At 44.3% G+C, this 24,103-nt stretch overlaps 1 protein-coding gene across 3 annotated transcripts in view; it reads left to right on the forward strand.

Moving 5' to 3' along the window:
- LOC143764737 (sacsin-like) overlaps positions 1-24,103 on the forward strand; it is a 140,010-nt gene that overhangs the window by 94,234 nt on the left and 21,673 nt on the right. For all 3 annotated transcript variants that reach the window (XM_077250642.1, XM_077250641.1, XM_077250643.1), the window contains 2 exons: positions 6,595-7,999; positions 14,054-14,142. In XM_077250642.1, the coding sequence (XP_077106757.1) occupies positions 6,595-7,999; positions 14,054-14,142 (1,494 nt within the window). The remainder of the gene's footprint in view (positions 1-6,594; positions 8,000-14,053; positions 14,143-24,103) is intronic.

Raw genomic sequence — 24,103 nt, forward strand, 5'->3', positions numbered from 1 at the left:
TAGCAAGGTGCCATTAACCCCTTATTACCCCATATCCCACCGCTACACGGGAGTGGGAAGAGAGGGGCTAAGGGCCGGAATTGGCGCATCTTACATTTCTGGGGCGGCTGCGAACTGTTATTTGTAGCCGGGGGGGGGGGCAATATCCATGGCCCCTCTCTAGGCTATGAATATCAGCCCGCAGCTGTCTGCGTAGCCTTTCTGGCTATAAAATATAAGGGGACCCCACGTCATTTTTTTTTTTTTGGGGGGGTCCCCCTCTTTTAATAACCAGTAAAGGCTACTCAGACAGCTGCAGGCTGATATTCATAGCAGGCTACAAATATTGGCCCCCGGCCGTCGGCTTTCCCCCTCTGGCACAGAAAATTGCGTGGGAGCCCACGCCGTTCTTTTGTTTTTTTTTTTTGTTTTTTTTTAAATTAAACGCTCATTAAGGCATCTTTCATACTTGCGTCGGTACGGGTCCGTCGCTATGCGTCGGGCCGACGCACGTTGTGAAATTTATGCACGACGTGGGCAGCGGATGCAGTTTTTCAACGCATCTGCTGCCCATTCTGAAGTCCGGAGAGGAGGGGACAGAGTTTCGGCCGCGCATGCGCGGTAGAAAATGGCGGATGCGACGGACAAAAAAAAAAGTTCACTTGAACGTTTTTTTTCGTGCCGACGGTCCGCCAAAACACGACGGATCCGTTGCACGACGGATGCGCCGTGTGGCCATCCGTCGCGATTCGTCGCTAATACAAGTCTATGGGTAAAAAACGCATCCTGCGAGCACATTTGCAGGATCCGTTTTTTTCCCAAAACGACGGATTGCTAAAAACGCAAGTGTGAAAGTAGCCTTAGAAACATTGGCCTTTCTATTAAATATCTATGGATATATCTATCTATAAATATATCTATCCATATATCTGGCTGCTTTCATACATCAGGTTTTTGCCGTCAGGCACAATCCGGAGAGTTTTGAAAAAAACGGATCCTTTTTTTTCTCATAGAGTTGTATTAGCGTTGGATTGCGCCTAATGGCCACATGTTTCATCCGTTTTTTGCCGGATCCGTCGCTGTGCATTTTTTTGCTGGACGGAAAACACAGAGGAATGGTTTTTCAGCTTTTTTTACTTTTCTTCTGCGCCTGCGCGGTTTATTTAATCGCGCATGCGCGGTTGCACACCTTGCGGCTCACTCTTCAGCTGCGCATCGCTTCTCATTGCGTTTCACTGCGCAGTTCATTCTCTAGGTGGCGGCAGTCGGCGGTTCTCATCTCTTCCGCCCTGGGATGGTTTACGGCGACTGCGTTGTATCCTGGTGCCGCCCATTATGGGTCACGGCGTCCACACCGGTTGGCTATTAGACATTTACTATTATGTATATATATCCACGTTTGGATTGTGTTTTCTCACTTTCCCTGACGAAGCCTCATCTGTGAGGCGATACGCGTGGGGCCATGGTCTGTGGTCCATCCCGGGTCCTCTAGCCTGTTGTTTATCCTCAGGTTCGCATCTTCCCATGGTATATCCATGAATAATTTTTCTTTTGGGTTGTGGATGGTTGGGCTGTTATAGGTATTTGGTGATTGCCACATTATTGGCGCTCTTTATATACTGTACAGCCTATCTCATGCCAATATTATTTCCTTTTTGTGGATGGTATATTCCGCATACCCCATGAGCCATTAAAGGAGGGATATATCTTATATGTACATTTATATGTATGCTTTATATATGCATTGAGTACCAAGTTGTATATTTGGGGTCACCATATGTGCCCGGGCTGGCAACAGTTTTGTGTGTTCTTTCTTAATTATGTTTTAATTGTGAACCAATAAAGTGGAATTTTTCTTACTGTACTATGTACTGTACTGTACTATACTATGGTAGTGCCTTTTTTTCTATACATATTGCTTGCTATTGTAAGGTGACATTAAGCCGGGTTAATAATGGAGAGGCGTCAATAAGATGCCTATCCATTATTAATCCAAATACTAGTAAAGAGTTAATAAAACACACACATTAGGAAAAAAGTATTTTAATATTCTTCATTTAACCATACTTCAGCGCCTGCAAAAAACGTAAAACAATAAACTGTGTACTCCCTGTCCGCCGTAGTCCAATTAATAACGAGTGTCCCACGATGATCTCACCTATAGAACAGTGACATTGGGTGATGTCACTGCTCTATAGGGCCTCCAGTGACACACTGACAGGAGACAATGGCTCCTGCAGTGCATCACTGAGAGGTTACTATAGTTCAAAGTCTTACTTTATGGCAATTGCTGCGTGGGAAAATTTCTCACACAGCAATGCCATAAGTGAGACTAGGGACTATTTTTTACAGCGGCGGAGGAATACAGTGCGGAAGGATACCTTCCTTCCGTCAATGTATTCCTGGAGCCCCTAGAGAGGGGTCGCATCAGCTGATGCTGCCGTTGTCCACGGGAGTTCGTCGTGGGACACTCGTGGATTTCTGTGGATCAGAGTATATTGTTTGTTTGTTGTTTTCATATTTTTTACAGATGACACTGGCTCCGGGGATCAAAATGACAAGTGATGGTGAGTATGTACTCTGTTATATGTACTGTATGTGTATATGTATGTATTGTATGTAATGTATGAATGTACTGTATGTATGTATGTATGTATGTTTGTGTTTTTTTGTTTTTTTACATTCAACACATTAGCCAGATGATGGGACTACTACCCCCGGCAGGCCGCACAGATCCCCGGCAGGCCGCACAGACCCCCGAGAGGCCCGCACAGACCCCTGGCAGGCCACACAGACCCCCAGCAGGCTCGTACAGACCCCGGCAGGCCCACATAGACCCCCCACGGTCCCGCACAGACCCCGCCCGCACACACAGACACGCAGTCTCCGCCCACACACTCCATTATAGTGCATCATTGCACTATAGGAACTTCCGATTCCGGTATCCGATATCTTAAAAGTATCGGAACTCAGTATCGGAATTCCGATACAGCGAATATCGACCTATACCCGATATTTGCAGTATCGGAATGCTCAACACTATTGACCACACATGCATTTATACATATAAATGCGATCTCCTCTGAGAAATAGACAAGCCCAAATTTTCCAACCTCATCATGTGAGAGGCCTTCCATCCCTTGTAATAATCTAGTCGCCTTTTAACCATCTCTAACTTCCGAATATCCTTTTTTAAATGTGAGAATAAAAAAATACATTTTATTCCACGTTTTAACTCTGTAAGAGTTCAGAAATATTTTATGGAATAACCATGATTTTTAATCACCGCTTTCATGCGTCTTGGCATGCTTTCCACCAGTCTTTCACACTGCTTTTTGGTAACCTTATGCCACTCCTGGTACAAAAATGTAAGCAGTTCTTCTTTGTTTGATGGCTTGTGACTATCCATCATCCTCTTGATTACATTCCAGAGGTTTTCAATGGGGCTCAGGTCTGGAGATTGGACTGCCCATGACAGGGTTTTGATGTGGTGGTCTCTTAATTTTGCCGGAGCTGTATACCTAAGTTTATAAACACAGCCACAATGTACGAATGGTTATCATGTTATATATGTGTGTGGTCAGTATTTACCTTTCAATGGGAAACAACTTCTACGGTATGGGACAGTAGTGGTCAGTGGCCAGATGTCCTGATCCAATGCGGTATCCACCACCGCTTGTTGGTTGATACCGCATTGGAACAGGACATCTGGCCACTGACCACTACTGTGCCATACCGTATAAGTTCTTTCCCATTAAAAGATAGCTACTGACCACATCTACCGTATATACTCGAGTATATGCCGAGATTTTCAGCCCATTTTTTTTAGGCTGAAGGGGAGTGGCGGCTGTCATATCCTACTCACCTGCTCCCGACGTGGTCCCTGGCAGCTTCTCTGATGCGACGGTCTCCGGGGCCGGCAGCTCTTCCTGTGTTCAGCGGTCACGTGGTACCGCTCATTAAAGTAATTAATATGAACGCGACTCCACTCCCATAGGGGTGGAGCTCATAGTCATTACTAGTGACCGCTGAACATAAAAGCAAGCTGCTGGCCCAGGACGACGGAGAAGCACGGACCACACCGGGAGGGTGAGTATAAAGGGGGAGGGTGAGCATTGCGATATTCACCTGTTCCCGTTCCACCGCCGGGCTCCGTCTTCCACGTCCTCTGGCTGTGACGCTCAGGTCAGAGGGCACGATGACATGGTTAGTGCGTGCCCTCTGCCTGAACAGTCAGAGAGCTGTAAAACGGAGCGGCGCATGGCGGTGGAACGGGGACAGGTGAATATCGCAAGTGCCGGGGGCCTGAGCGACGAGAGGTGAGTATGTAATTTTTTTTTTTTTTTTTTCATGGTAGAAGCGTATGGGGAATAATCTATGGAGCATCTTATAGGGCCATCAACCTTTGTGCAGCATTATATGGGACATAATCTATGGAGCATCTTATGGGCCATCAACCTTTGTGTAGCATTATATGGAGCATCTTATGGTGCCATCATTTAACCTTTTGAGCAGCATTTTATGTGACGTTAATATGGAGCATCTTATGGGGCCCATCATGAACTATATGGGGCGTATTTTGTATGGAGCATCTTATGGGGCCATCATTAACCTTTGTGCAGCATTATATGGGGCGTATTTTGTATGGAGCATCTTATGGGGCCCATCATGAACTGTATGGAGCAGTATATGGGGCTCCTGATTCAATATGGATATTCAAAAACAATTACCCTACTGATGTCTCAATCAATTTTACTTTTATTGGTATCTATTTTTATTTTTGAAATTTACCAGTAGCTGCTGCATTTCCCACCCTAGGCTTGTACTCGAGTCAATAAGTTTTCCCAGTTTTTTGTGGCAAAATTAGGGGTCTCGGCTTATACTTGGGTCGGCTTATACTCTGGTCAGTTTATACTCCAGTATATATGGTATATAGATCCTAATGACCTCTCACTAGTCTGCAACTCCCGTCCTGTTTTACGTTTTACTACAGGCCTTTTTTCTGTACAGCATCACCCTTGTATTCTGCCTCTTTCTTAAGCAGTTGGCAGGCTGACGAAGGTCTATGTGTGACTGAAACGGATTTACATGTTATGCAGACTGCAGTAAAAATTTCCACAAGGATCTATCTTGAGTTGAGTGCCAAGTTCTATTTTTATACATACTCATTTAGGAACTTACTTGAGCACCATCACAGTAGTGCCATGCTATATTATATGTTGTCCTTATGTGTACAGTATATGGCATGATCGGTGTCTCCTATGTGATGTATATACTGAAGACCTCCCAGTGCTTAAGTTCTATAAATGTAACGTGAGCAGTGATGGACCTACAGTGTAATATAGATCCGAGTTTGGTACAACTTACTGTTCTTTACAATACTTATCACAAAGTTACCTGCACTCCAGACTGATGTAAACCTGGAAAAGCTGTTAAGAGTAGCAACATCATCAATATTGCCTAACATCACAGTTGCACCACCAAAGAGAAGCCGTTCCAGCCGTCACATTATGGGGGAGTTAATTAAAAGTTTGACCAAATATATCAGGATAACTGTCAAGATGATAATTTTGTGCAGCCCCTGAAGGATCATATAACTATCAAAATGGCCGTTTGCAGAAAAAAGGGTAAAGGATAGGAAAACAGCGTGTCCAGTGGAAAAAAAAATCCTGTTTATTCTCTCTATTCTATACCAATGAGCTTTTCTCATACATGTGAAAAACTTATTGGAGGGGACAAGTCACATAATGGCTGCAGGATCAAGTCCACAGAGGTGTACAGCTACTCTTTCAAATTGCCAGTGTTGCGGCTTTTTCAGGTACTCCAAGTGTTCAAATTAAGGGCCCCAGCTGGCGGTAGATTGGGCAACTTTTCCATAGGCGCAGGAAGCATCTAGCACATGTGCAAACAGCACATACAGGCAGCAGAAGTGGTCCCAGCAAAGAAAAAAGAATGGAAAGCAGTTTTGATTCATTACCACTATCTGACATCAGGTCAACCAGAGACCATTGCTATGCCCTGTTACAGACAGCAGGGACCCTATACATTAGCATGTTTAAGAGTTAGGTGAACTTATACTTTGAGAGATACAACATGGCAGCTCATGACCTGATAGGAAATGTTGTTATAAAGTGGCAAACCCATTAAATAGTTGATTTTCATCCCACCTATTAGACCATACTGATGTTACCTGCATGTACAATAATAACAGCAAAGTTTGATGAGATGTGAAGTAGACATGGCAAATTTCTGCACCACTTCTCATTCTGTAATGCCTTTTTGGTTTACCTACTTTTAGGATTCATGCACAAGGTTGTATTACAAAGCCAAAGGGTCTGTGATCTAGCACCCATAGACTGCTATGGCTCCATACTGCATCCATGGCCTCCATTTTCCTATGACTGTAAAGAGTTTTTGTTTTTTCATACTCTCTGAGAACAATGAAATTGTCGTCTTTTATCCTATGCTAGCATGTACAGACGTCACCCCAAAAAGCATTGCTTATAAGAAAGGATAGAAGGCTTCATTATGGCACCATACAGTAGTTCACAGGGTGCTTATGTGTTATCATATACATTTCCTAAAGATCTGTATATATTCTTTTGTATTGTACAGATTATCCAGCCATCTTCAGTGGAAAAAATATAGGGATTCTGGATCCACAAGAAAATTTATTTTACCGAGGAGGTCGTTTATGGAACATTGAGAAAAATGATCAGTATACAGAAGATTTAAGGAACCAATTTCAACCATTCAAAAATGTTTTGGACAAACTTGGGTTAGGCCGTTGGGAGGAAATCCTTGAGTCAGGCTGTTTTAATGGAACTCTCTTCTGCTTTCCTCTTCGACTGTGCCCATCAGAGATATCTGAGAACGTATATAGTTCAGAAAGGGTTGAAGAATTATTTGCATCGTTTATGAAAGATTCTGGTATTGCCCTTCTTTTTCTTCGCCATGTTACAAGCATTTCTTTGAAGAAAATTGGAAAAAATGGAATATTGGAAACTCTTCTTACCGTTAATGTATGTTCTGAAAACTTACTAGACACAGAGTGTGAGGGATTTCCAATACAAACCGTTTGTAAAGCTGTTTCCCTAAAGCACATGGACAACAAAGAGGAAGAATGTAAATGGCTGGTAACTACCAGCAAAGATCAAGACAATGTGTTTCCAGGACTGACTGAGTTAAGCAACAAACTGTGCAACAGACCTGTTCTAGATCTGGCCTTCCCATTATCTAAGCATGATAGGGATTTATTTGGGGGACGCCTGCATTGCATTCTCCCGCTCCCTGACAAGGAAGAAAACCAGACTGGACTGCCATGCCTTATTAACGGATGTTTTGACCTTACTGATGACAGGAGAAGCTTGAAGTGGCCTGAAATTGACCAACAGCACGATGAAGGTGCTAAATGGAACCAGATCTTAGTAGAAAAAGTCTTACCATTGATTTATCTCCAGGCTGTAAAAAATAGTGTGTCTTTAGTGAAGGCATCAGAGATTACAGTGGACATGTCATACAGCATTTGGCCGATTCCTGAAAATACCACACACAAATCAAGATGGCACCATATAGTAGGAAAGATTGCTCTTTGTCTCAAAAAAGAGAGAGTACTGCAAACAATGGATACCGCCGAGTGGATAACTGCAAAGGAAGCGGTGTTCTTGATGGTCGAAAACATGGATATCCATAATTGTTTACAGGAATTGCTTCTCCTTCTAAATGTCCCTCTTGTTAAAGTTCCCAGTCATGTCTTTGGCATTCTTCAGATGGCTATGAAAGACAGGACCGATTTGAATATTGTGTCTCCAAAGTTTGTGAGAAACCTTTTGCATAAGGGCGATTGGCTCCAGTTTCCAACTGAGAAGAAACTGTTGCTTCTGAAGTACATAATCAGCGATGGACGACATGATGAACTACTGAACCTGAAACTGCTGCCGCTATCTGATGGATCATTCACATGCTTCCAAAATACAGCGTTAAATGGCATTGTATACATTGACAGCAAAAAGTTCCCAAGGTAAGGCACGATTTGTACACTTGATATTAAGATTCCTTTATACATGAATTACGAAGTTGTTTTATAGTCAGCTACTGTAAATTTGCTATCTCTGTCAGGGTCTGGCTTGGAGTATTGAAATGGACAGGGGGTGTCTGTAGTTGGCTCACTACTAGCTGCAGACTGTAAGGGATGGTGAAAGGCTGGCGATGGATACATGGGTATTGAATTAGGCTACGTTCACATTTGCGTTGTGCGCCGCAGCGTCGGCGCCGCAACGCACAACGCAAACAAAAACGCAGCAAAACGCATGCACAACGCTGCGTTTTGCGCCGCATGCATCCTTTTTTTCATTGATTTTGGACGCAGCAAAAATGTAACTTGCTGCGTCCTCTGCGCCCGGACGCGGGCGCCGCAGGGACGCATGCGGCGCAAAACGCAAGTGCGACGCATGTCCATGCGCCCCCATGTTAAATATAGGGGCGCATGACGCATGCGGCGACGCTGCGGCGCCGACCGCAAATGTGAACGTAGCCTTAAGGGTATTTTTCAACAATTACATCATGCATTTTTCAGTGCCTTGCTGGGGATTTTCTTTTGTTCACACAAGCATGTTGTGTTTTTTTGTATTTTTTTTTACATTGTATGCGTTCTAATTTTTATAGAGAAGCCTATGGGAACATGTTTAAAAAGAAGCCATACATATTCTAAACTTGCTACTTATACTTGCTACAACACACACACACAAATTCGACAAAGCTACAAATAGAAAGGTGTTTAATATTTTGCCACAAAAAGCACTGTTATTGATTCATGAAGTCTGCCTTGATGAAGAATGCGCTGGAGGAAGAGGAGCCAAATTCAGTAAGAAGCTTGCAGAAGGTGTTTAAAAAAATAGATGCATCGAAATTTGATCATCAGTATTGCATTTGTTTTTTCAAGGAGGCTCTCTAGAAGTATTAGTGGTTTGTAGTATCTATACTGTACATGATTTCACCTGATCCTCTACTTAGCCCTATAAATTTAGTAGCATTCTAGGGGGGCACGCATGCGGGTCAGGCACGCGTCTCCCAGCAGCAAAAGTATCACTGCAGCTAAAGTATCGTGAAGTGCAGTTATTTCAACGGCAGTCAGTCATGGCAATAGTCTGTATCTGTCTGTATCTGTCTCTTTTGGGTATGTCTGCTGAGTAAGCACTTCTTATTACTTGTATCTAGCTTTTCTATTAACCCATCTTACTCCATCATGTTTACATATGCCCTTACAGTGTTTGCGCCACTAATCCTCACTCTCCTTCGCTATCCACAAACCCCAGCACCCTCTAACCAAATAATCATCTCCCCTTCCCTCTTTCCTCCCCACCTAACCACCTCTGCTGAGCTGCTCCTCAACCTCAGATCTGTCCTACTAAAACATAAAACAAGCCACCCACTCTCCTTCTCCCACCTGCTCTCCCTTTCTCTGCTTCTCACAGCTGTCGACATAGCTCCCAACCCTGGACCCCACAGCTCATACCTCCCATTACTACCCCCTCCTACCACTCCCTATGCAATATGAACTACCGCAATCTTTCTAACATAAAACCCTTGCCCCTGACGCCCACCCCCCTGCTCCATCTCTCTGGAGCAGTCTGGAATGCCCGCTCAATCTGCAATAAGCTTCATGTGATTCATGACCTTTTTCTCTCTCACGAGCTTGCCTTCCTCGGCCTCACAGAAACATGGCTAACACCCTCTGACACCTCCTCCCCTGCTGCGCTGTGTGTGTTACTGTGGCCTCCACTTCATCCACACTCCTCGCCCCGGCAACAGGCATGGGGGAGGAGTGGGTCTTCTTCTTTCTTCTAACTGCACCTTTAACCCAATCCCCCCTCTACCCTCCCTTATCCTCCCCTCTTTTGAAGTCCACTCTGTCCGCATCTACTCTCCCTCCAGCCTCCAAGTGGCCGTCATATACTCACCTCCGGTCCCGGCCACTGCCTTTATTGACCAATTCTCCACCTGGATTCTTCACTTTCTCTCTGCTGACATTCCCACCATCATGGGTGACTTCAACATCCCCACTGATACCCTTCAGTCAACAGCCTCCAATCTTCTGTGCCTTACTTCATCTTTTGGACTTACTCAGTGGTTCTCCGCAGCCACCCACACAGATGGACATACATTAGACCTGGTCTTCACCCGTCTTTGCTCTCTATCTAACTTCACCACCTCCCCTCTCCCTCTATCCGACCACCATCTGCTCACTTTCTCATCCCTGTCCTCCTCACCGGTCACCTATGTCCAGCAACATGCGCCCGCCCGCAGAAACCTTGCACACCTAGACACCCACACACTCTCCGACTCTATCCTACCACTGGCATCCATATCCTCACTCCACAGCACAGACAGTGCCATTGCTTTCTACAATGCCACTCTCGCATCAGCTATTGACACGGTTGCCCCTCTCGTTCATGGCAGAGTATGACGTATCAATAGACAACCCTGGCACAATAACACCACTAAAAATCTCCGGCAAGTGTCCGGCATTGGAAGAAAACACATTCGCAAGACGACTTTACTGCATTCAAACAGGCAACACTCGCTTTCAAATCTGCTCTCACCTCTGCTAAACATGCCTACTTACCCTACAACCCCAAACAGTTATTCAAAACTTTTAACTCCCTCCTCCGCCCCCCCACTGCCCCCTCCAACCTCCCTCATCTCTGCTGAGGACTTTGCCACACACTTTAAAATTAAGATCGACCAAACAAGGCAAGTCTTCATTGTTCAACCACCAGAACCCCTTTGTATACCAGACCAATGCCCAAACCTCATAACCTCCCTATCCGACATCACTGAAGGGGAGCTTAATTGTCTCCTCTCCAAATTGCACCTCACCACCTGTGCGCTCAACCTCATCCCACCTCCTCCCCAACCTCACCACCACTCTTATCCCATCTCTAACCCACCTTTTCAATCTACCACTAACTTCTGGCACCTTCCCTTCTGCCTTCAAACATGCCACAATCCCGCCTATCCTTAAAAAACCAACCCTCGATCCAACTGCTATGTCCAGCTATCGCCCAATATCGCTGCTCCCATTTGCTTCCAAACTCCTGGAGCAGCACGTCCACGCTGAACTTTCCTCCCACCTCTCATTTAACTTGCTCTTTGACAATCTACAATCTGGTTTCCGCCCCCATCACTCAACTGAGACAGCCCTGACCAAAATTACTAACGACCTTCTTACAGCCAAAGCTAAGGGACAATACTCTATACTCCTCCTTCTAGACCTGTCCTCTGCTTTTGACACAGTTGACCACTGCCTCCTACTCCTCCTTTGGCATCAAAGACCTTGCCCTATCCTGGATCTCCTCATACCTTTCGAACCGCACATTCAGCGTCTCCCACTCCCACACTACTTCCTCATCCCACCCTCGCTCTGTATGAGTCCCCCAAGGCTCTGTTCTAGGACCCTTACTCTTCTCAATCTATACACTTGGCCTGGGACAACTCATAAAGTCTCATGGATTCCAGTGCCACCTTTATGCTGATGACACTCAGATCTACCTCTCTGGCCCAGACGTCACCTCTCTGCTGTCCAGAATCCCGGAGTGTCTATCAGCCATATCCTCCTTCTCCTCTCACTTCCTCAAACTCAATGTGGACAAATCTGAACTCATCATCTTTCCTCCATCTCATAGATCTTCCTTACCTGACCTATCTATCGCAATTAACGACATCACGCTTTCCCCCGTACCGGAAGTCCAGTGCCTCGGCGTAACCCTTGACTCTGCCCTGTCCTTCCAACCCCACATCCAAGCTGTTTCCACCTCCTGTCGACTCTAGCTCAAAAATATCTCCAGAATCCATCCTTTCCTCAACCGCCAATCTACTAAAATGCTTGTGCATGCCCTCATCATCTCCCACCTCGACTACTGCAACATCCTTTTTTGTGGCCTCCCTGCTAACACCCTTGCACCTCTCCAGTCCATCCTTAACTCTGTTGCCCAACTAATTCGGCTCTCTCCTCGCTACTCCTCCGCTTCCCCCCTCTGCAGATCTCTTCACTGGCTCCCATTCCCTCAGCGTATCTAGTTCAAATTACTAGTACTAACCTACAAAGCCATCCATAACCTGTCTCCTCCATATATCTCTGAACTAATCTCCCGATACCTTCCCTCACACAATCTCCGGTCCTCCCAAGACCTCCTTCTCTCCTCCACACATTCGCTCCTCATCCAACAGCCTCCAAGACTTCTCCCGAATATCCCCCATCCTCTGGAATTCTTTGCCCCAACACATCTGACTATCAATCACATTCAGATCCTTCAGAAAACCCACCTCTTCAGGAAAGCTTACAGCCTGCACTGACCCCACTGCCTCCTCACCACTACCGGAGCTATCGCCTCACCAACAGCGAAGCTCCTGCAACCTTCGACCTACTGTCTCCTTCCCCACCATCCTGTAGAATGTAAGCCTGCAAGGGCAGGGTCCTTGCCCCTCTGTATCAGTCTGTGTAATTGTTAGTTTGCTTACTGTAATTGTATGTGACCCCTTCTCATGTACAGCACCATGGAATCAATGGTGCTATATAAATAATAATGAACGCATTGTACACTGTGTCTGCATTACAGATCAGTATTACACTTTATGTACACATCATACAAATACACTCACAAAACAGAGCGGGAACTGGGGAGGAATAGGAGGAAGAAACCAAATGGGAGAGGGTAAGGATAAACATGCAAATGAACTCCATGCAGATATCTCATGAAAAACTCTCCATCCGCCTACTCCAAACACTGAGCTTTATTCAACTCCAAAACATGAAGTTGTAACTATCACTGGCAAATCCTGAGTTCCAGTGGCCAGCAAATATTCCTGAGGGAAGTGGCCAACACAGAACAGTTGAGACAATTCAGGATGGAGAGCTCCAGAGATCAACTGAACTGATTAACTCGTGCAGTGACAGAGCAAGGAAAACCTGCACTGTTTAATAGGATGGTGAAGCAGTTCTAATTAGTGCAGGAGTTCGTGTAACAAGACGCTGCGATCTTCTGACACCTGTTTGTAGCTGTATCCCTGTAATGAGTGTCAGATTGAAGCAGTCACAAGATCGCAATGACATTTTTAAAGGATATTTCCTTCTCAGACATTGAAAGCGTATTGAAAGTATATGCTCTAAATATATAACAGGTGAGGGTCCCAACTCCAGTACTCCAACCTGGAAATGAGTGATAAGGGTCCTCTTCCCCATTCATACTGCACGAAGGTACAGACTTTACATGTGGCTCTCTCCATTGCAAACCAAGCATACTGCTGAACAGTCCAAGAGCTTAATTACTCCCATTTAGGGTATGTGTCCACGTTCAGGATTGCATCAGGATTTGGTCAGGATTTTTCATCAGTATTTGTAAGCCAAAACCAGGAGTGGGTGATAAATGCAGAAGTGGAGCATATTTTTCTATTATACTTTTCCTCTAATTGTTCCACTCCTGGTTTTGGCTTACAAATACTGATGAAAAATTCTGACCAAATCCTGATGCAATCCTGAATGTGGACACATACCCTAAAGACGGTAGCTGCGCATGTTCATGGCCACCTCTTCACAACACCTGCTCCTTATAGAAGTGTCTTTGCTCTAGCATTGAGTGCCAAGCTTCTTTTTATCTTTTCCATGGAAAATACATGTGAGCAGGTACCAGCCATAGACAAGTAGGTGACCAGATAGTTGTTTCAGATTGTGCAGCCTGCTTGGCTGTCTCGGTCATTCTACAGAAGTGAATGTAATGATGGTTGGTTATGCATGTGCACCACTACTTGTATACCAGGAGTCTCGGGACCCATGTTGTTAGGATTGGTAGGAGCTCTATAGTTTGAAGCCCATGGCCTTAATACATTTATCATCTATCCTGCAGATGGGTGATGTATGCTGTTTATGGGGAAATCTCCTTTAAACAAGCTAGAGTGTAGGCAGTAACTACGAACAAGATTTTTATTGGGAGGGAAAAGTGTATATAAAAAGTAGAACTTGCTTTATCTCAGCTGAAGTGTAAATGTTAAGCTAAAATAATTTTCTCATTTTTGATAGGACCTTATTACCTAGGCTTGCACAAAGATTTATTCCAGAAGACCTGCCTGATGATCTTCACTTGTTTCTCATGAAAATTGGAAAGTCAAGTGAGTACATTTACATAGATTGAAAGTTTAAAGAGTAGCTGCTGTTTATATTTTATTTATCTTATCAGAAATGTGCTTCTTTCTCTACCAGAACTGATCAGTCGTTATCAAAATTCTCAATACTGAGGTAAAATCTGTATTCAGTGAAGACTTTCCCATTACTGAGAGAATCTTATCAGTAGTAACCACTGTACATCTATTGTATCTAAAGAGGATGGTGGAGCTCTGCCTCTTTGCCTGTGAATCCCAGCCCCGCAATGTGAATAAATCATAAGTCACTGCGGGGCTGGGAATCACAGGCAGGGCGGCCGCGCAGGTGCAGTCAGCTGGGCTGCATATGAGGAAAGACGGCCAGCGCTCCCTGCGCCTGCACCAGGCAGGGGAAAAGAGCGCAGGCGCCGGCTATTTTCAAAACAGCGCTGAGGAGGCGGCGCACGGCGTCAACAAGATGTGAGTGACAGCTGTGTGGCGTCTAAAGCAGGGGGGAAACGCCGGCCTCCCTGACTGAGGAACAGGTATTTCTGACATTAAAAAGCAGATCATTTCTCTAGTTACAGCACCCAGAACTAAAAGAGCCACCTTGTCAGAATGCAGCATTACTGCTGCACAAGGTGGCTCTTTTAGTTTGAAACGACTGGGGGGTGGGTGACAGGTTCCCCTTAACCCCTCCTTCCTCCCGTCTACATTGTGTATGTATGCGTGCGTATGCATATATGTGTACGTGTGTGTGTGTGTGTGTGTGTGTGTGTGTGTATATATATATATATATATATATATATATATATATATATATATATATATATATATATATATATATATATATATATATATATACACTAGCTGAAGAGCCCGGCGTTGCCTGGGCATAGTAAATATCTGTGGTTAGTTATAGCACCTCACTTCTCTTATTTCCCCATCACATCTTTCATTTTCCCCCTCACGTCTCTCATTTTCTCCCTCACACCTCTCATTTTCCCCCTCATTCCTCTCATTTTCCCCCTCATTCCTCTTATTTTCCCCCTCACTCCTCTCATTCCCCCCTAATACTTGTCATTTCGACCTCACATCTGTCATTTTCTGATCACTCCACTATTTTCCCTCACTCCTCTCATTTTGCACTCACACCTTTTCATTTTCACCTCACACCTCTCATTTTCACCTCATTATATACATGCTTGTCATCTCCCTTATATATAGTATACACCTGTATGTCATCTCCTGTATATAGTATATACCTGTATGTCATCTCCTATATATAGTATATACCTGTATGTAATCTACTCCTGTATATAGTATATACCTGTGTCATCTCACCTATATATAGTATATATCTGTGTCATCTCCTCCTGTATATAGTATATACCTGTATGTCATCTCCTCCTATATATAGCATATACCTGTATGTCATCTCCTGCTGTATGTAGTATGTACCTGTATGTCATCTCCTCCTGTATATAGTATATACCTGTGTCATCGCTCCTGTATATAGTATATATCTGTGTGTCATCTCCTCCTGTATATAGTATATACCTGTGTGTCATCTCCCCTGTAAATAGTATATACCTGTATGTCATCTCCTCCTGTATATAGTATATATCTGTATGTCATCTCCTCCTGTATTAGACCTCGTTCACACGTTATTTGGTCAGTATTTTTACCTCAGTATTTGTAAGCTAAATTGGCATCCTGATAAATCCCCAGCCAACAGTAAGCCCACCCCCTGGCAGTATATATTAGCTCACACGTACACATAATAGACAGGTCATGTGACTGACAGCTGCCGGATTCCTATATGGTACATTTGTTGCTCTTGTAGTTTGTTTGCTTATTAAACAGATTTTTATTTTTGAAGGATAATACCAGACTTGTGTGTGTTTTAGGGCGAGTTTCGTGTGTCAAGTTGTGTGTGTTGAGTTGCGTGTGGCGACATGCATGTAGCGACTTTTGTGAGATGAGTTTTGTGTGGCGACATGCGTGTAGCAACTTTTTGTGTGTCGAGTTGCATGTGACAGGTTAGTGTAGCAAGTTGTGTGCAGCAAGTTTTGCGCATGGCGAGTTTTGCGCGTGGCGAGATTTATGTGTGGTGCCTTTTGAGTATGTGCAAGTTTTGTGTGAGGCAACTTTTGCATGTGTTGCAACTTTTGTGCATGTGGCAATTTTTCCGCGTGCGCAAGTTTTGCGTGTGGCGAGTTTTCCATGAGGTGAGTTTTGCACGTGTGGCGAGTTTTGCATGTGGAGAGTTTTGCGCGTGGCGAGTTTTGAGCGGCGACTTTTGTGTTTCGACTTTTATGTGGCGAGGTTGGTGTATGTGTGGTGAAATGTGCGCTGAGAGTGGTATATGTGTTCGAGCACGTGGTAGTGTGTGGCGCATTTTGTGTGTGTTCATATCCCCGTGGTGGTGTGGTGATTATCCCATGTTGGGGCCCCACCTTAGCAACTGTACAGTATATACTCTTTGGCGCCATCGCTCTCATTCTTTAAGTCCCCCTTCTTCACATCTGGCAGCTGTTAATTTGCCTCCAACACTTTTTTTCTTTCATTTTTTCCCCATTAAGTAGATAGGGGCAAAATTGTTTGGTGAATTGGAAAGCGCGGGGTTAAAATTTCACCTCACAACATAGCTTTGACGCTCTCGGGGTCCAGACGTGTGACTGTGCAAAATTTTGTGGCTGTAGCTGCGACGGTTCAGATGCCAATCCCGGACACACACACACACACACACACACACACACACACACACACACACACACACACACACACACACACACACACACACACACACACACACACACACACACACACACACATATATACATACACACACACACACATATATATATATATACACACACACACACACACACACATATATATATACACACATATATACACACACACACATATATATACACACATGCATATATATATATATATATACACACACACATGCATATATATATATATACACACACACACACATGCATATATATATACACACACACACACACACACACACACACACACACACACACACACACACACACACACACACACACACACATATATACACACACATATATACACACACATATATACACACACACATATTACAGAAATGGAAAATCCAACGTGGGGGTCAAATAATTTAATGTAAAGTGGCAGTAAAAAAAAAAACCTTTATTGAAAACAAGAGTGGGTATGCAGTGGAAATGCTGAAAAAAGACTGGCACGCACACAAATTATAGACTTCATAAAAACATCATTGGAAAGGACATGTTTGATATCTATATAAGAAATAACCATACAGTGACATGGTAGAGTAGAAGCACATAAGTATAATATTATATGTAGACGACAACAGTTGCAATTGCACAGTGAGATATAGATATTGAATTGAAATATATATATATATCTGTCACTCCTCTCCTCCCCCTCTGGGTGTTTGCTAAGGGATAAGAGGTGAGCAGCCATTTTGTTGGTGACTGCAAAATTATACTGACAAGTACAGTCGCTAAGGATGGCAGGCAGCAATGATTCTGGGAGATATATGGTGGAGGGAGCAGGGTGACAGCAGCACAGAGTATTTCAGGAGAGCAGTGTGCTGGTCTATGAGGCGTCACAGAGGGAGATGTATGGTGGAGCGAGCAGGGTGACAGCAGCACAGAGTATTTCAGGAGAGCAGTGTGCTGGTCTATGAGGCATCACAGAGGGAGATGTATGGTGGAGCGAGCAGGGTGACAGCAGCACAGAGTATTTCAGGAGAGCAGTGTGCTGGTCTATGAGGCGTCACAGAGGGAGATGTATGGTGGAGGGAGCAGGGTGACAGCAGCACAGAGTATTTCAGGAGAGCAGTGTGTTGATTTATGGGGGGGCACCCTGTTCGGAGCATGGAGCAGCCAGGGATTGTACATAGAGCACTGTGTTTTATGCACATGGATGGACCGTCTGCATGTCTGCTCCACAGAAATCCAGGAAACATTTCTGCTGACTGATGGCCTGCTATGATCCAGACTTTGCATGCAAAGACCCCATTCCCCTCCTCAGCTTCTGCTCCATCCTGTCCTGGCGATGTGTGAAAGCGAGGCGACAGGCGCAGTCTGTGGAGATGCTGGGAAGCAAGCTGGGGGGGAAATGTAGTCATATAACAATAAAAATGAAACCCCTCTCTTCAGCTTCCTCACCAGCCCTCCCCTGACAGCACCTAACTGGAGGTCATGCTGCCCCCTCTAATACCCCAGACCTGTGTGCAGGTGCTCAGCCAGAACCACCCTAGAATGGGTCACCTTTCTGCAGATAATACTGCCATAGTGTTCTCACATAATACCGCCATATAAATCACACATAATACCGCCATATAGATCACACATAATACCCCCATATAGAACATACATAATACCGCCATATAGTTAGCAAGCAAGGACAAAAAAAGACATTTGTCCATCCAGTTCAGCCTATATTCCGTCAGAATAAATCCCCAAATCTACGTCCTTCTAAAGAACCTAATAACTGTAAGATACAATATTGTTACGCTCCAGGAAGACATCCAGGCCTCTCTTGAACCCCTCGACTGAGTTTGCCATCACCACCTCCTCAGGCAAAGAATTCCAGATTCCCACTGCCCTAACAGTAAGTTAGGCGTAAGTAAAAACGGTCCCTTTTGTAACGGCCGTAATACGCAGTAATTGTCCCAAAACACTGTTCCGTATTCAATGCGAAGATGCGATTTTTATGCACAAATTTATCCATGTGTCTTCCGTACGGCGATTGAACATATCATGGATCCATCGGCTCAAATATTCTTAAAAACGTATATACAGTCTATATACTGTGTGTGTATGTGTGTGTGTGTGTGTGTGTGTGTGTGTGTGTGTGTGTGTGTGTATATATATATATCTATATATATAATTGTCTAAGGGTTTTTCCGTCTGTCTGTCTGTCTGTCTGTCCTGGAAATCCCGCGTCTCTGATTGGTCGAGGCCGCCAGGCCAATCAGAGACGGGCACAGCATGGCGACGATGATGTCATAAAGGTTGCCTCGACCAATCAGTGACGGGCACAGTCTGCCGTGAATTCGCCTCGACCAATCAGCGACGGGCACAGTATCGACGTAGATGTCATAATGGTTGCCATGGCGACGATGATGTCATAAAGGTTGCCTCGACCAATCAGCGACGGGCACAGTCTGCCGTGAATTCTGGAATCATCATTGTCCATATACTACGGGGACATGCATATTCTAGAATACCCGATGCGTTAGAATCGGGCCACAGTCTAGTATGTATATATATATATATATATATATATATATATATATATATATATATATATATATATATATATATATATATATATATATATATATATATATATATATATATATATATATATATATTTTATTTCAGCGCTAGATAGCAGAAAAGCCGGTAATTGCCGGCTTTTCCTATCTCCTTCACAAACCCGACATGATATGAGACATGGATTACATACAGTAAACCATCTCATATCCCTTCTTTTATTACATATTCCTCTTTACTAATGTAAGAAGTGTCTTTGTGTCAAATTTGGGGGCTCAACCGGTCAAAGGGAGCGCAAGCGACATAATACAGCTGGTATTTAAAAAGTCTTCATTTAATGGTTTCCACAACGCGTTTCAATGGAATAGCTCTGTCTTCCTCAGGTGGCAGTTATACAGTTACTAAATGGAGGCCCGATGCTATCGCATCGGGAGGGTGGTGACGTGCCGATGGGGGCACGCTGCAAAGCCTGCCCCCATCAGCACGTCACCACCCTTACGATGCAATAGCATCGGGCTTCCATCATCGTATACGGTATTTCCTCCGGTTACAGCCGGTGATTCCCGGAGCCCCGCCTCCCTCTGGAGCCCCGCCTCTCACTATCTCCGCCGCTTTCCGCTCCTTGCACCTCCGCACTCAGGAGCCCCGAGATCAGCAGTGAGGAGAGCAGCATCTCTGGGATCCAAATGCAGCACCTGCTCTCATCCATGTGATTGGCGATCTGCACTCTGTCCTGCCAACACCGCTAGGATTGTTGGCAGGAGGAGTGAGGGGAGATGGTGAGCGACGGAGAGGAGCGAGGAGAGACTGGGAGCGACGGAGCGGAGCGAGGGGAGACTGGGGAGCGACAGACGGAAGAGAGGAGACGGGGAGCGACTGACAGACTGGTACCACCAGCGGGTGCCATATTGGAATACCCATCACTTGGGTATTCCAATATGGCGGTCGGCATACTTCTGGTGCGGCGTGGTGGATTGTGAGATTCGAGGACGTCCAGACGTAAGTGGATGACAGACAATTTAAGATAATTATATAAATAGAATAGTTACATACAGAAGCAGTGTTCCCAGCAGCACAGAGTATTTCAGGAGAGGAGTGTGCTGATCATGTAGAAGGTCACAGACTAGTTACTCTGTGCTGCTGGGGATACTCTGTATGTAACTAGTCTGTGACCTTCTACGTGATCAGCACACTCCTCTCCTGAAATACTCTGTGCTGCTGTGGATACTCTGTATGTATTTCAGGAGAGTAGTGCGCTGATCATGTGGAAGGTCACAGACTAGTTACATACAGAGTGTCCCCAGCAGCACAGAGTATTTCAGGAAAGGAGTGTGCTGATCACGTGGGAAGTCACAGACTAGTTACATACAGAAGCGACATCCCCAACAGCACAGAGTATTTCAGGAGAGGAATGAGCTGATCATGTGGGAGCCAGCCATACATGCCTACAGCCATACCTACCTACAGCCATACATACCTACCTACAGCCATACATACCTACATACAGCCATACATACCTACAGACAGACATACTTAGACATACATGCATACCTACCTACAGCATATATACATGCCTACCTACAGCCATACATACCTACAGACATACAGCCATACATACGTACAGACATACATACTTAGACATACATGCCTACCTACAGCCATACATGCCTACCTACAGCCATACATGCCTACCTGCAGCCATACATGCCTACAGGCATGCAGCCATACATGCCTACACGCATGCAGCCATACATGCCTACAGGCATGCAGCCATACATACCTACAGGCATGCAGCCATACATACCTACAGGCATGCAGCCATACATGCCTACCTACATGCCTACAGCCAGACATGCCTGCAGACAGGCAGCCATACCTGCAGACAGGCAGCCATACCTACAGCCAGACGTGCCTACATACATACCTACAGCCAGATATACATACATAGCCCTCCATCATCTATACAATGCATAGGGGGACAAAAAACAAAAAACTTGTACTTGCCTTCCCTCCTCTTCCAGGAAGTGCTGCATCCTGTTCAGGGCAGAGCAGTGTGACTATCTCCCTGCTGTGCTCTGAAAAGGTCAGCAGTGAGCGGTTATCACAGCCTGTACTGGAATATTAATTACAGGCTGCAATCACTGCTCCCGCTGCAGATACTCAACCCGGACCCTTGTTTCCCGGCAGCTTCTCCCTGGCAGCTCCTGTCATCGCATACACTTAGCACTGTGTGTGATGACAGGGGAAAATACAGCCCACACCATGTGCTGAGGGCTACAACAAAATGGCCACTATCTCCTACCACAGCTGTGACCTGGACAGCCCAAGGGGTGTGCCCAGGTCACAGCTAAGAGGCAGGAGGAGCAGTCTCAATGTAAGAGATGCTGTCGGAGTCCGACTTCAGTCTCTTATGCCCATGGCTGCCATTAAGTGAGGTGTGCAAGTGTCGTGCCCAGACACTTATGCCCCCACTAATGAAAATGGCAGCCTCCAGTGGCAAAAGTAAAAGTCAATAAATAAAAAATTGATTATATAATCAATAGCTATTAATATAAAAATTAAAATCACGGCACCTTCCCTTTAATTTTTGCCAGAGCTGTATATAATATCTCTAATAAGAGCGTGGATGGATGTAGATGTGGCTGACTCAATAAGATAAGGCAGATGGTAGTGTACCTGAAATGTCTCCCACCCGACGTGCTTTTCGGCTATTACTTCAGCCAGGGACTGGCATCATTATACAGGCAGGAGTTTAAGAATATAGTGACAGCCACTAGCAGGAGGCTGGGTGTGCGATGGTGTTTTTAAATTGTTTTTCCTCTGCGGAAAGGGATGGCTGGCTTTTCTGAGATTAGTTATTTCAAAATGGAGTCCTTCCTGAATAGATGCCAATGATACCAATGCGAAAGAGCTTGTGAGCCTATCCCTGAAATAATAGAACGTCCAGGGAGAGTCTTTTGATGTTTGTGTACTTTGGACAGATGATAGAATATTGTCCGGATTGGAGCTGAATTAGTAAGGAAATATTTTTCTTTTTTAGTTAATTAAAATACAGTTAAATACAAAAGTGATTTGTATGCGTCTTCAATCAATTTGTTATACTCCTTCACATTTTGATCTATACACACAAGCTCACCTTCTCATTATATTGACCTGTTTTTACCAGAAAAATTTTTTTCAAGATGCCATCATATTTGAGGGAGTCGGACACAATTTTAATAGAAACAGCGAATATCAGATGGGAAGATGATTGGTTTGTCACCATGGATGTCACCGCTCTCTATCCAAGCATTGACCACAAGTTGGGTTTGGAAATGGTGAACTATTATCTCTCCGCCAATCCTACTATCCAACCTGAACAGAGGGCATTTCTTTTAAGTGGTTTAAAATTCATCTAGGAGCACAATCCCTTCTCTATCCAGGATGAGCTTTACCTCCAGCGTTTTGGCACAGCAATTGGGACTCGTTTCTCCAATCTGTTTTGGGGGCTTTTGAGTCCCTGTTGCAGATCATATCTGATGTTCATGTTAGGAACATTAAATATTACCATTGTTATATCAATGACATATATTCTCTGGTGTGGCACAGGTGTTGTAGAAAAACTTAAGAATATATGGGGTTTATCTTTTACAGCTCATATTGCTAGGGACAGTATTGTCCTCTTGGATCTTGAATTGTTTCACTCAAATCAATCCACTTTGAGTAGAACATACTTCAAACCTGAAGATTTCAATAGAGATCTTGATGGAAGAATATACCCCCCAATCAATTCATAAGAAAGAACTGTACTTTCACCGAAAATTATTTCAATCAGTAAAAAATACTTAAAAATAGGCTTATTGAAAACGTTACCCGAATAATTCATTCAGATGGCTTTTGAAAAGAATCTCCAACTCAGAGACTCCATTTTGAAAAAACTAATCCCAGAAAAGCGAGCCATTACTTTCCGCAGAGGAAGAACAATTTAAAAACATCATAGCACTAAGTTTATTGAAAATATTAATTCTAGGAAACTAGAAACTAAAAGCAGGAACATAAGTGAAAATAAAATAATGGGAAAAAGAGGAGAATTGAATAGGGGAACTGGTCATCAGAATAAGGGGGTAGTAGGGTGCGGAATAAAAAAATGTTGTTGCAAAATCATTGATCATGAGGTTAAACAATTGAAAGCACATGACATTGGTGCCATATACAGCATTAATCAGGAATTGACTTGCAATTCTGATTATGTAGTGTGTTATCACCCATGTCTGTGGTCTTCATGATGTGGTCTGTACAACGCAAACACTGCAAGCGCGAATGAATGGCCAAAGACACAATACAAAAAATCTACAAAGTCTATTTCCTGATGGACTGAATGAAGTGTTGGAGCAAGTTTAAATGTTTCATTTTGTTAACTGTTATTCACCCAAGTACTCAGAAAAGGAGAATATCTTCCCTCCCCTTCCTTTTGTGAAAATACCATTCCTGTTTGGAGCTTTTTTTCTAACCAAAAGAAGGGAAAGAAAAAAAGGGGCATACCTCCCAACTTTTGAAGAAGGCAAAGAGGGACAAAGGTAGCGGTGTGCGCAGTGCGCCGCTGCAAATTTTAGGCCACACCCTGACCACACCCATTTCACAACTAGTCACACCCATAAACACGCCCCAACCACACCCATTTAGCACTG

This window comes from Ranitomeya variabilis, chromosome 4 (assembly GCF_051348905.1).
Source record: "Ranitomeya variabilis isolate aRanVar5 chromosome 4, aRanVar5.hap1, whole genome shotgun sequence".
Taxonomy (NCBI): domain Eukaryota; kingdom Metazoa; phylum Chordata; class Amphibia; order Anura; family Dendrobatidae; genus Ranitomeya; species Ranitomeya variabilis.